Source organism: Vicia villosa, unplaced genomic scaffold, assembly GCF_029867415.1.
Source record: "Vicia villosa cultivar HV-30 ecotype Madison, WI unplaced genomic scaffold, Vvil1.0 ctg.002110F_1_1, whole genome shotgun sequence".
In the NCBI taxonomy this organism is placed as follows: Eukaryota; Viridiplantae; Streptophyta; class Magnoliopsida; order Fabales; family Fabaceae; genus Vicia; species Vicia villosa.
In genome coordinates this window covers 101468-113777 of record NW_026705843.1, presented here as the reverse complement: position 1 = coordinate 113777, position 12310 = coordinate 101468, and the positions used below count along the sequence as shown (strand labels likewise).

The following is a 12310-nucleotide window of genomic DNA, read 5'->3' as shown; positions in this document are numbered from 1 at the left end:
AAAAAAACTATCGAATCATCAAAATAATTTTCTAATATAAATATAATTGACAGAGTACACATGACTCATCCTTATTGTAAAACTATTTTTTATTAGTGAGATATATTCTATTTTCCTTATACTACCTTATATAATTAAATACGAAAATACCTTTTATAATTTATTGTTGCACAAGTAATTTCCAATTTAACGCGTGTAAAACACACTACTACTGAAGCCGCGTGAAAAATACAGCACCGCTTAATTCATGTGAGCATCTCTCTACAAATACACACTCTTCCCTCTCCCACTCCCACTCCCACTCCCACTCTCTCTCACACACACTCACATTTTTCTCTCTCCCATGTCTCACATTTTTGCAATCATGGGTCCCTTCACACATTCCACATAGCTTCTTTTTCTCTTCCTATTAAATCCCCTTCACAAATCACAACCCACCAAAATCCCTTCACACTTCATCAAACCCAAATTTCAAATCTCTATTCTCTCTGTTTTTGTTCTTCTCTGTTTTATTTTTATCTTTTGCTATGGCTGATAACTTAGTCGACGGAGAGTTCTGGTTGCCGCTACAGTTTCTCTCCGACGATGAAGACAACTTAACCACTCCTCCATTTTCCTCAAAACACAGACCTTTCCCCTCTGAGTTATCTTTTGGTTTTGCTTCTTCTGATTTCAGTTCCCCTGGCGACTCTCTCAGCGGTTCAAGCGAAACAGAAAGCGATGAGGATGAGAAACACATGGCTGAGTTAACTCGTCGCATGGCTCGTTCTACCCTCCAAGTCGATTCCAAAGCCTCTGATAATAACTTGGTATGAAAGTTTATTTTATTTCCTCATTCATTTTTTTTACAACGGTTTATACGTTTTCTTCCCACCGTTTTTTTCTTATTGGTTTTTGCGTTTTGATGTTTATATTGTCGTTTATTGTTTATTTTTTGCAGGGCCGTTTTGTGTCAGGCTCACCACAATCTACACTATGTGCTTTCGGGAGTGGTTGTAGATGCCGTAGAGGTTCAAGTTCTAGCCATGGAAGTCCTAATGGTGTTTGTGAGGATTCTTCTTCAAAGACTACTTGGGATCTGCTGCATGCGGCTGCAGGGGAAGTAGAAAGGATGAGATTGAATCAGCAACGTTATAAACCTTCCCCTATTACTCCACCCTCCAAAAACAACACTGTTTCAACTAATCATGAAATGGGTTACTTCAACCAGCATTCACTTTCTCACCAGCAATTGCAAATTGCACAAGTAAGCTTTAATTTTCATTAATAGTTAATAGTGTATTACTCTGATTTTAATGTACTATTTAATAACTAAAGGTATTTATTTATTTGTTTGTTTGTTAACGTAGCTGCAGATGTTGAGGCAGCAACAAATAGCAAAACAACAGAACTCAATGTGGGGTGGTGTTCAGAACCAATGTGGGGGTGTATTCGAACAGAGACAAACCAACCCTATTGTTGATGCTAATAGTGTTGATAGGATGAGAAACACAAACACTGGTGCTTTAGGTTTGTCTTCATCTGCATGGCCAACACTTCAACATGCCAAACAGCAACAGTTTTATAATCCAGCCAAACAACAGTCACAGATTAACAATCAACAGTTTGGGTCTGGAATGAGAGCTGTTTTTCTAGGTAACGGTTCTGGGAGAAGGGAAAGTGCTGGCACTGGCGTGTTCTTGCCTCGTCGTGTTGATAGACCTGCTGAATCACGGAAAAAACCAGGTGAATGCTATTTTCATGTTTTTTTATCTATTTTTAATTTTGAAATCTTGCTTTGTACGTTTTTTTACTTCATTTTCATGTCATGAACATTTAATGTGGTGGTTGTGGTTGAACATCATTACTAAAGATATTTTAGATTGTTTGAAAATGTTGAATCTAGCTGTAAATGTTTTTGTGCTATTTGTATGCTAATAGAGCTTTTTCACCCCTTTCATTGTTTATATTTTAATAATTATTTTTAATAACTTTACCAATTTTTGTGATTTGGTATTTTGCAGTATGTTCAACTGCGCTGGTTCCAGCTAGAGTGGCCCAAGCCCTAAATCTGAACCTTGAAGAATATGTAGTGGGGCAGCCGCAACAGCACTTGCATTTGCATCGGTTTAATTCCATCTCTAATGTGGACAATGGTAATAACAATACTTAATTATTCTAATTATAACTAATTAATTGATTAAGAGAGTGTAGAGTATTAGTTATCACTCCCCCTATGATCTGCAATTTTATATTTTAAAATGAGTTTATTGAATATTGAATAATTTGACTTTTGTGTATATGCAGTAGTCCCTCCTAGGCATAGGGGTAATTATGGCCTTTCAAATCAGAAGCACATCAACAACAACATCAGCAGGCCACAGCCAGCAGTGAGCAATGAAATCAGCCTTCCTAAGGAGTGGACTTACTGATGTGATGATGAAAAAGAAATGGGGTAGGGATTTTGGGAGTATTTTAAGGGATTTGATGTTACAATAGTTTATAGGAGAAGGAATAGTTTTTTGGTTGTTATGAAAGGGGAGTGAGTTTTGGGTGAAGATGTTAGGAAAATTAGTTTTTTTTTTTTGAGTTAAAAAATAATGTTAGGAGTTTATGGATAAAAAAGTAAAGCAGTTATGACAGCCTGAAAATGCAGTGATATGAGTTACTTTTGTTCTTTTTTGATGGAGAGTTATGGTAAGTCTCTGCAGGAAAGACAAAAATGGTGGATGGGTCAATTTTTTGCCTTTGTTTTTGTTTGGTGTTATTAGGGCAATAGAGTAATAGAAATAAAAATAATGGGTTTGGAATGACAATGGAGAAATTAGGAAAGGAATGGAGCAGATTTGCAGAGGTATTACAGCTCCCTTCCTTATGTATTTTGTTGGAAATCTGATTATGCCAACCTGTCCACCTTAATTGCTTTATATAAATAATAATACAAGGAATTTTAGTTATGCATTGTTTTTTTGTCTTTACTTTTATGTGCATTCCATTATTTATTTTTACTTTTTTGAATTTAAATTACTTATGATTAAAGAGGTATCAAATTGCCTTAATTGTCTTATGAGAACAAGAGTTTTTTATTAACAACTAGTAAGAAACCCGTGCTGTCGCACGGGTCGCGTAGGGAATTCATATCACATGATATAATAATTACTTTGAAAGTTCTATCTTATATCATAATTAACTTATTTAAAAACAATCAAAATTAAATCAAATATGTTGAATAAATAATATATTAAACAACAAATTTGAGATGAGCTGCAAATGTAAAGATATCCAGTGTCTATTACTAATAATACATAAACTTTTATGTCTTATAAGTGCAAATATAAAGATATCGATAATGTCTATTCCATATTTGATGTTGTCAATAAAGGATGCAACCAATAACAACAGCACACATCATATATCTGCATGAAAAAATGTATCAAATTATTAATTAAGTAGAACTCATATTTTAAAAATAAATGAAAGTAAGTTGTATTTAAACACATAATATAAATAATGGGACTTAATAATTTGTATCACAAAGGAAGAGGTGAAAAGTATTACCAACTAACAAAGGGCTTGGAAGACTTCCTTGTATACCACATTCGTAGTGGTCGAACACGGTGCATTGTCCTTGTCATGTATTAAGATTTTAAGACCATTTTTGGTTGTAACTCTTGAAATTGCAACATACAATTGACCATGACTAAAAACTGGTGTAGGCAAATACAACCCGACATTATCAAGCGATTGACCTTGAGACTTATTAATTGTCATTGCATAAGAAACAATGATTGGAAATTGTCTCCTAATCAACTTAAATGGCCACGGTGACTCAGATGGTGACATAGACATTCGAGGAATGTAAAAGATGTTACCTATGTTCTTTCCTGACATAATCTTAGCCTCAATGACGTGATTTGCTAACCTTGTAACAATTAACCTTGTTCCATTGCACAATCCATCTGTTTGATCCAAATTTCTCATTAGCATGATAGGGGTACCGACTTTCAATTTGATCCTATGATTTGGAAGGCCGGATGTTCTTAGTTTACTAAGAAATTCTGGAGTTAGAACTTCATAAGCTTCAGTATAACTTGTGTCGGTTCTATCAATTGTATCAAAGCTTAGATACTCTTTTTCTTCACCTATAAAATGTAATGAAGTGGTAACTATAGTAGTATAATAAAACCAACATGAAATGCCATTTTTTTAATGTTGTATGCATATATATAGACTAAAGATAAATTTATATTACCTGGTATCATGTCTAGTACATATTGATTGATTTTATCCACAACTTCAATGGTTGATGCAAGAATAGCTTTTCCTTGTAAGTATCCAACATCTTGAAAATTGTGAACCAAATCGGGGTATGTGCTTTCAACAATAGCTTTTATAGGATCATCAAAATTGGATATCAATAAGTCTTGAGGAATTTCAATATCAACCAAGCCATCATTTGGTTCACATAGCTTACCATCCCCAACATTTAAGATCCATTTTGAAAATTCTGCTAGTTCAGTAGAACTTGTATCATCTCTTCCCTGCTGCAGCCTCATATTCTTTGTCAGTGTTAGCACTTGACAATAGTCCCACACATATGATGAGCATATGGATGCATGGACAATATCAGAACGCCCCGCTCTTGGAACAACAGGAAGTATCTGACGAAAATCTCCTCCAAAAACAACAACTTTCCCACCAAAGATTGTTTTTGCAAGACCGTATTTGGTCATGACATCTTTGAGTGTCTTATCCAATGCCTCAAAGCAGTTCTTATGAGACATAGGTGCTTCATCCCATATTATTACATCGGTTGCTTCGAATAACTGGGAATATTCGTCGTTCTTGTCAACATTGCAAGTGGAGTTGTCAAGTGTTGGGACTGGTATTTTAAACTTAGAATGAGCAGTTCTTCCACCTGGCAATAATAAAGAAGCTATGCCACTTGAAGCAACGGTAAGGACAATTTTTTGTTGTGACCGGAGTGCACTTGACAATGTTCTCCACATGAAAGTTTTACCGGTCCCTCCATAACCATGTAGGAAAAATACCCCTCCTCTCTGCTTCTCTACAGCTTTCATAATTGTATCAAATATTGAACGTTGTTCGTCTATAAAATAAAATACAAACATGAACATGTGTATGACTTAGTTATAAACCGATTCTAATTGTCAGAGTTTTTGAAAACAAATTATAATAATCACCTGTAAGAGCGCGAAACAGATTCTGGAAATTTTGTTGTTCTGTGTGGATATTGTAACTACGTTCGTCCCAAATCAGTCTATTTCCCACGTGTCGTGTGACATATGAATCTGGATATGGCATGTCTTTAAATTCATGCAAACTTCTTCTATTTGATTGCAACATATTTTCAATCTCAATGAGTGTCAAATTCTTCAACTCAGTTATTGACAACTGCATATCTATTAAAAAACATACATACAACTATTATCATACAGGACAATGATAAAAACCACCTAAATTTACAAATTAGAGAAATTTACCGCATAGATAAAGGTCAATAGCATTGAGTATATATTTGACAATGTTGTAATACAATTTCATCACAACAGCATCATATAATATATACTGGCAGCAGCAAAATAAATATGTTTATAGCAGCAAAATGTACATCAATATTTTTATAACCCCCGGCTGCATCAAGATATACAGCAGCAGAATGGAGTAAATTTTTTTAGAACTTTATGGTATATATGAAACTGTTAATGAACTTCCTCATTCAATTGCAGCGGACACGGATACGACACCTTGTTTCAAATAAAGGACACACCCAACTCAAAAAAATTTAGATTTTTTTTATAAAAAAAAGGCTCGACTCAATAATTATTAGATTTTTATTAATAAAAATAATAGGGTTTTTTTACCTTTCTTACTTCACTTCTCCACTATAAAAATAACATAATTAGGATTCTTATTTTGTTCTTATTCCACGGTTTAGAGGCTGATTTTATCAATATGAAGTGACTATGATACGGTTTGTATTATTTTGTTTTGGTGAATTTATGTCTTTTTTTTTGTTGATTGAAAGTACTAAGTTTAAATATATATAAATTTTGCTTCTCGTTTTAAACTCTTGATAAATTGTGTTCATATATTGCATTATTATATTAATATATAATATATATATAGCCGTGTCCGTGTCCTATGTTTTCTATATTAGCGGAGTCCTCGTGTCCGTATCCGTGTCGTGTCCCGTGTCCGTGTCCGAGTCCCGGCTTCATAGATTACAACTCACGAATGTATCCATCAATTGTGAATTTCCAGTTTATCATTTGAATCATAAAGTTATATGCCATATCATGTTGATATTTAAATGTAATAGTAACACCATTTCATCATCTATTTAAATATATATGAATTGACGGTAAATATTTTAAAAACTGGAAGTGTACCTCTTCTATTTGTTGCTTGTCTTTGTTGATAAAGAATACCATCGGATAACGTCCTCCAAGTTTTTTCCCAAACATGACGTGGTCTGTTAATTGTTCCGGACAGTAGCATTGTGACAAATAACTTTCTCAGAAAATGTCCAGAACCCCAATCCTTCGCCTCATTTATGGCTGCAACATACTCCTTGTCATCATTAAGAAAGCCCATTTCGAAGCATGCGTCCCGAAAACTATCCCGAATTATTCCACCCACTTTTTTAATATCCTCATAACATGTCGGCCCCTTGACAACTGTAAGCATCATTCTTAGGTAATACAGCTCACCGGTACTTGGAGGAACCCAAATTAATCTTCCAATTGTATGGCCTCTCTTACGTGGTCTCCATCGTCGGTATCTTTTATCATAAACAAACTTGGTCAGAAAATTAGAGTATGTCAGATTTCTCGCCTCTGAATATGTCTTGTTTGCTTCCATCCAAGCGGTAAACATTGATTCTTTCACACTCGGTTTGTCGAGAACTTCATCTATAAGTTCGTGATCAGTATAGTAAACCGGATTTTCGCCCTCAAGATGAAAATATAACCTTTCAACTGCAGGAGATCTGCCATGAATAGGAAATGAAAAGATCCTCCAACACGCTTCACTTGGGGATACATATCGACAATCAAGATATTGCTTGATTTCGTCAACATTTCTAATAATAGAATTTCCGTCTGTGTCATTATCGACAATAGCTGCGGTAATTCTGTCACACCCCTTGTTAATATACTTGAATAAATACTTAACTGAAGTACCCTGGTTACACCACTCCATATTGATGTGAGCCTGAAATTTCTTCAACAGAAATGGGTTATAAGGAACAACGTACCTGTTATCGAGAACCACATTCTTCTTCATCACTGTAATTCCAGTTTCCCTTCTTCTGTACATAGGATAGCCATCATGATCAACAACTGTTTGATTCTGATATTGTTTGGGAAAGAATTTAGAGCACTTCCCATTTTTCATGCAAGGCGATAGCTGATTTGCTAAACCACATGGCCCATGAATCATATGTGTCTTGACCAAATGATACAACTGTCTATCATTATCTTCAGATGGTATCTCTGCTGAAATTATATTGTTTATGTCATCTGGAGTGGGATACTTGCTCGAGGGATGCATGAAGAGTAGAATATGTGCATGTGGTAATCCCCGCTTTTGGAACTCAATTGTGTATATATCTGAAAATATTAATATTAGTAACAGAAGATGTATATGAAAGATATTAAATATAAATAGAGAAAGTAAGTTAATTAGAACTTGAAAATTAAGTAGTAAATGACACTTACATGCAACCACTCTACCTAAGACATGCTTCTTTGTTAGATCTGACAATAGCTCATCTAACTTGATTTTAAACACCCTTGATATAATATCTGGACGATCATGAGGTTGCAGATTAATTTTTTTAAGTAACCTTCCAATTTCTGGCCAATTTGGATTACAGGTAAAAGTGATAAAAAGATCCGGAAAACCAATATGACTGCATATTGCCATCCCATCAAAATACAATTGTTCCATGTATCTCCGACTTCCAACATACGTTGAAGGTAAAACTACTCTCTTACCTTTGTCTGCACCTTGAGTGTTTTCCGTTTCTTCGGGACGTGACAAATTGGAGTACTTTGACACTCGCAGTTTTTTTTGATGCTTGCGGATATAATTCAATCTTTGGGACTCCATCATAGTAAATCCATCGACCAAAAATTGTTGAAACAGCCTCCTTGACCTCAAAAGTGTATGAGCTTCATGTTGACGGGTTTGAATCCTAAAAGCAAGCCATTCTCTAATGGTAAGCTTATTTTGCTTACCTTTTTTTCTTGCATTTATTTCTCTGTGTAGAACATCAAGTCTAAAACCATCTTCCCCGTATGGAAACAAAAGTGGATATTGTAATGCAAGATAACTTGGATGAAACTCACTTATTCTTTTCAATCTTCCGCTCTGTCTTTCAAGAATAATATCCCTTTTAGAGCCTATATCAACATCACCAACGATAAGTGCAGCGACCTCAGAAACAGTTGGTTGGTTGTATGTTCTTCCATCCTTTTTCCTATCAGCTATTAACTTCAACTTTAGATCAGCCACAGGAGAATCCTTTAATCTATCTGCAGCCATTCTAAATGATTTAGCATGTGTGTTGAACTCATCCAACATAGCTTTCAATTTGTTGACAGTTCCTATAACAATATTGGGATTGTTACTGCAAAACATAAATAATAGTTAGTATGCATAGTTTTGAGAATTGATGTGATAATTTAAACATCCAAAAGAAATAATGAAAATAATTTCATCATGCTCGATAAAAACTTATAGTTATTAAGAAAAGTAGCAATACCCTATTCCTTTAATTCTATGTTGAATCTCATTGTCAGTGTCGTAAATATAGAGCTGCGCAAACTTCGGTGATTGTCCAGGCAAAGGTATCATGCTGCCAATTCTATGGCAAGACTGTCCTTGTATTCTTATGTTAGGTGGTCCTCTACCGGTTTGGAATCTATTGTCAAACTTCATTCCAGGAGAAGTAAAGGCAAACATAATGTTGTATAATCTGCAATGCTGCTGGAAATTTTGACAGTCTACATCATTATTATCAAACAACAAATGTTTGAGTAATGGTGGTGGTGGTTTCAAAAGTGGTAACACAATTTTCCCATTTCCACAACATAAACTAAACTTTGGAGCTGCACTATGTTTTCGTTTGTCCAACTTTTCTTGATACCACATAAGTGCTCCGCAATGTGCACATTCAATTGCAGGATCACCGATGTCTGAATAACCTTAGTAAATCAAAGAATTCAGAAAATAGCATGTTAAGTAACAGAAAGTATACATATTGAATTAACTGACATTTGAAATTGGTATATTGTACTATATTTTTTAGATATAATATTCATTTGACGAATAATTTAAAAGTAATAAATCGAGACATACCAGAATTTGGTTCATTCACTTGTATAGAATTAGGATCATAGTATTGATCGTCATCTGAACATGAAGATATGTCATCCTCAGCGTTATCCTTTATGAATTCGCATGAACTATCGCTGAAATATTCATCGGTTAAACATTCTTCATCAGACTCATCACATTCAATGTTAGCATTTGTTGAAGAAATGTTAGCATCTGCCATAGAAATGTTTGCATGTGTAGTAGATGGTAAATGACTTGTGGATGAAGAGGCACCTCCATAATCAATGTTTGAAAAGGTATTGAAAAGATTGGTTGTCACCGACTGAATGCAACCCACATTCAACTGTATTTTAGATGAATAAACAATTCCACTTGTTTGTGGATGTATACTTTTGTACCTTTGATTAGACAATGAGGAGGTTATACCACTTGGGGCAGTATTTGAATTCAAAGTGAGTGGAGAAGTGTTCAACACATCACCATCAGAGTTGTTAACAATATTGTTGCGCAGTATATTTGACACATTAGCCTTTTGTTGCATAATTGTCTTCCTTCTCTGCCTTGCAGACGCAGCAAGTTGTTGTGGGGAGCAATGATCAAGAGTAATGGATGATTTGGAGCTGCCTAATGCAGATGTTGGTGTCTTGAGAGTAGATATTGGTGAAGAGGCATAATACCGATTCTTAACACCGAATTGCCTAAAAAGATTTGATGACACAACATGACTCACACCCACGTTGATTCTATGTGCATTTGACATAACTGTTCCAATTGGATTTGCATTGCAATTATGGTTCCTATCATTCAAAACTGCAGAGGTGATATTGGATAGAGGTGTTCTGACATGAATGTTAGCAGGATTACTGATGTTGGTAAAAGATATGTTGCAGTTGTTTGTATTTTCATTAGATCTGTTCCTTTTCGATCTTTTATCTTTCATAATTTGCTTCCTTTTCCGTCTTGCCAAGGCCGCACCTTTTTTCCTGTCGAAATTATATGTATCCATTAGAGATTACCACAAGAAAACAGATTAGCATTCAACTCACGGAGCTAAGAACAGGAAGTGAAACAGTCATTCAATAGATGTCTTGCAAGGTTAATAAGTTGAATTAGTTTTGACTTTATTTTTTTTTTATTTTGTTATGTATAGGTTAGATGTAGTTCTCTACCAAATTGGATTGGATAGCATTTAATTTAAAGTAGTTTTTTAATTGTAAAATGTAAGGTCATTTGGATGCCACACCAGTTAAAGGCATCGTTTTTATTTATACTTTATTGGGAACTCTCAAAAATTTAATATTCAAAAAGTTAATACTATTATACATGTAGCTGGAACACATTGAGAGACTACAATCATTAAAAATGACAGGGATGTTTTAAATAGATTAGTGAGTCATATAGCATACATCATTATAATAGGTTGGTAGATTGAAATATAGGGAAGGCTTAAATAGCAGTAACCAAAGTGTAATATTTCAAAATATATAGTATACACCAATAATTTATTTTAAAACAAATTCACACATAATTATATTTGGCAACCAAACTGCTAACTTACATATTGGTAGATTGATGATTCAGATACATATATAACAACCTAATATTTGACCAAACTAACAACATCCTTAACTTAAGTAGGGTACGACCATAATACAAAACAATATACAAATAAGTAATTATATATAACATTTAACACATAAAATCACAAGACACATAACGTTGTTCCAAGCTTCTACTTCATTTCTTCTTCTTTTTGTTCTGTCTTGTCACCCTCACGTTCAGATATTCAACCTCTGAGTCATAGTGGAAACAAAGTTTATCTCCAACATTCAGTTTTTTGTTCTTAACGAATCTATACCATTCTTGTCCAATATACATTTCCACATAAGGCCTTTTTGATTTCATGATTGTACATTGATAATCGTCATACATCTCGAGATCAAACAAAATGCACGATGTTTGATCCGGACGAAGAGCCTTTTGGATCACTTCTGCTAGAAATTGCTTCATGAACAAATTTAATCAGTAACTATATTGCCTAGTACAGATGTCTCATATAACACATTATTTGATACATATATATAATCCAAACAAACATTAGTTAAAAACAATCATTACCATAACTTGATTGCCTTTCTTCTGGGATTTAGATATCTTTTTCTCCCACCAGATGTGATTCTGCAAAAATCCACCTGCACAATTGAGCTTAGAAGAATCTACAACATCAATATCTCCAACATCTGGCTCAACTTTAACTTCCTTCAGTTTTGTATCATTGCTCCCTTCAACAGCCTGAATAGCCTCTCCAGATAAAACATTACTCACAGGAGTGTGATCTTCTTCCATTGGATTCTCAAGCATGGCATAAAGTGCTTCAGTGTCAAGTGGAACAAAACTGTACAAAACAAAACTAATAAATGGTTATAAACCATATCCAACCTTATCACTAATTAAAATTAAAGTTATATCTAACTTTTTTACTTTACCCTTGCAAAGTTGGGGAGGACATATTCTGGTTTTTCTTCAATGGAGCTCTTCAAAACTACACATGCAAAGTAGAGGATATATAGTATTAATAGCTAAGACTAAATGATACGGTTGCTTCTCACAACTATTAAAGGTCCTCACTTGATTTGATGTCACACTACCTAATGTTATCATGAAGATCTTGAAACCATAACTATGGTCATGTTGAATAGCACGTGAAAGCATGTCCATTAGGCACTGCAAGGCTATTCTTTTTTAATGAAGTTCCCAAGCAAAATAAAGTATACACGGTACCTAAGCTTATTTGATGGATTTGTTGCATCATCATGAAAATTCAATTTTAAATAGGTAGTGTTTCAGCCTTTATGCAACCTATGGTCATGCTATCTCTTAATTAACATATTTAAGACATTACTCAGTCTACTCATCTTAATAAAAAGCATGTTTTGCAAATACGATGCATCTTTTAAACTTACCA

General features: G+C 34.4%; 2 protein-coding genes across 3 annotated transcripts; one reads left to right on the top strand and one right to left on the bottom strand.

Moving 5' to 3' along the window:
- Nucleotides 1-297: 297 nt before the first annotated feature.
- Nucleotides 298-2936, top strand: LOC131637921 (uncharacterized). 2 transcript variants are annotated; one of them, XM_058908488.1, is made up of 5 exons: nucleotides 298-809; nucleotides 941-1246; nucleotides 1356-1725; nucleotides 2004-2135; nucleotides 2287-2936. In XM_058908488.1, exons 1-5 carry the CDS (start codon nucleotides 528-530, stop codon nucleotides 2409-2411), a joined length of 1215 nt encoding a protein of 404 aa, XP_058764471.1. In that variant the 5' UTR covers nucleotides 298-527; the 3' UTR covers nucleotides 2412-2936. The 2 variants fall into 2 exon arrangements, with proteins under 2 accessions (XP_058764471.1, XP_058764470.1); XM_058908487.1 differs by having other exon boundaries at nucleotides 1350-1725.
- A 604-nt stretch (nucleotides 2937-3540) lies between these two features.
- On the bottom strand, nucleotides 3541-12063 carry LOC131637919 (uncharacterized). The gene is made up of 11 exons (XM_058908484.1): nucleotides 11994-12063; nucleotides 11827-11887; nucleotides 11464-11740; nucleotides 11204-11349; nucleotides 9367-10328; nucleotides 8771-9212; nucleotides 7722-8635; nucleotides 6393-7613; nucleotides 5184-5402; nucleotides 4232-5089; nucleotides 3541-4121 (listed from the first exon to the last, which is right to left on the bottom strand). The coding sequence occupies exons 1-11, from the start codon at nucleotides 12061-12063 to the stop codon at nucleotides 3541-3543; spliced, it is 5751 nt and encodes a 1916-aa protein (XP_058764467.1).
- Between the last annotated feature and the right edge of the window lie 247 nt (nucleotides 12064-12310).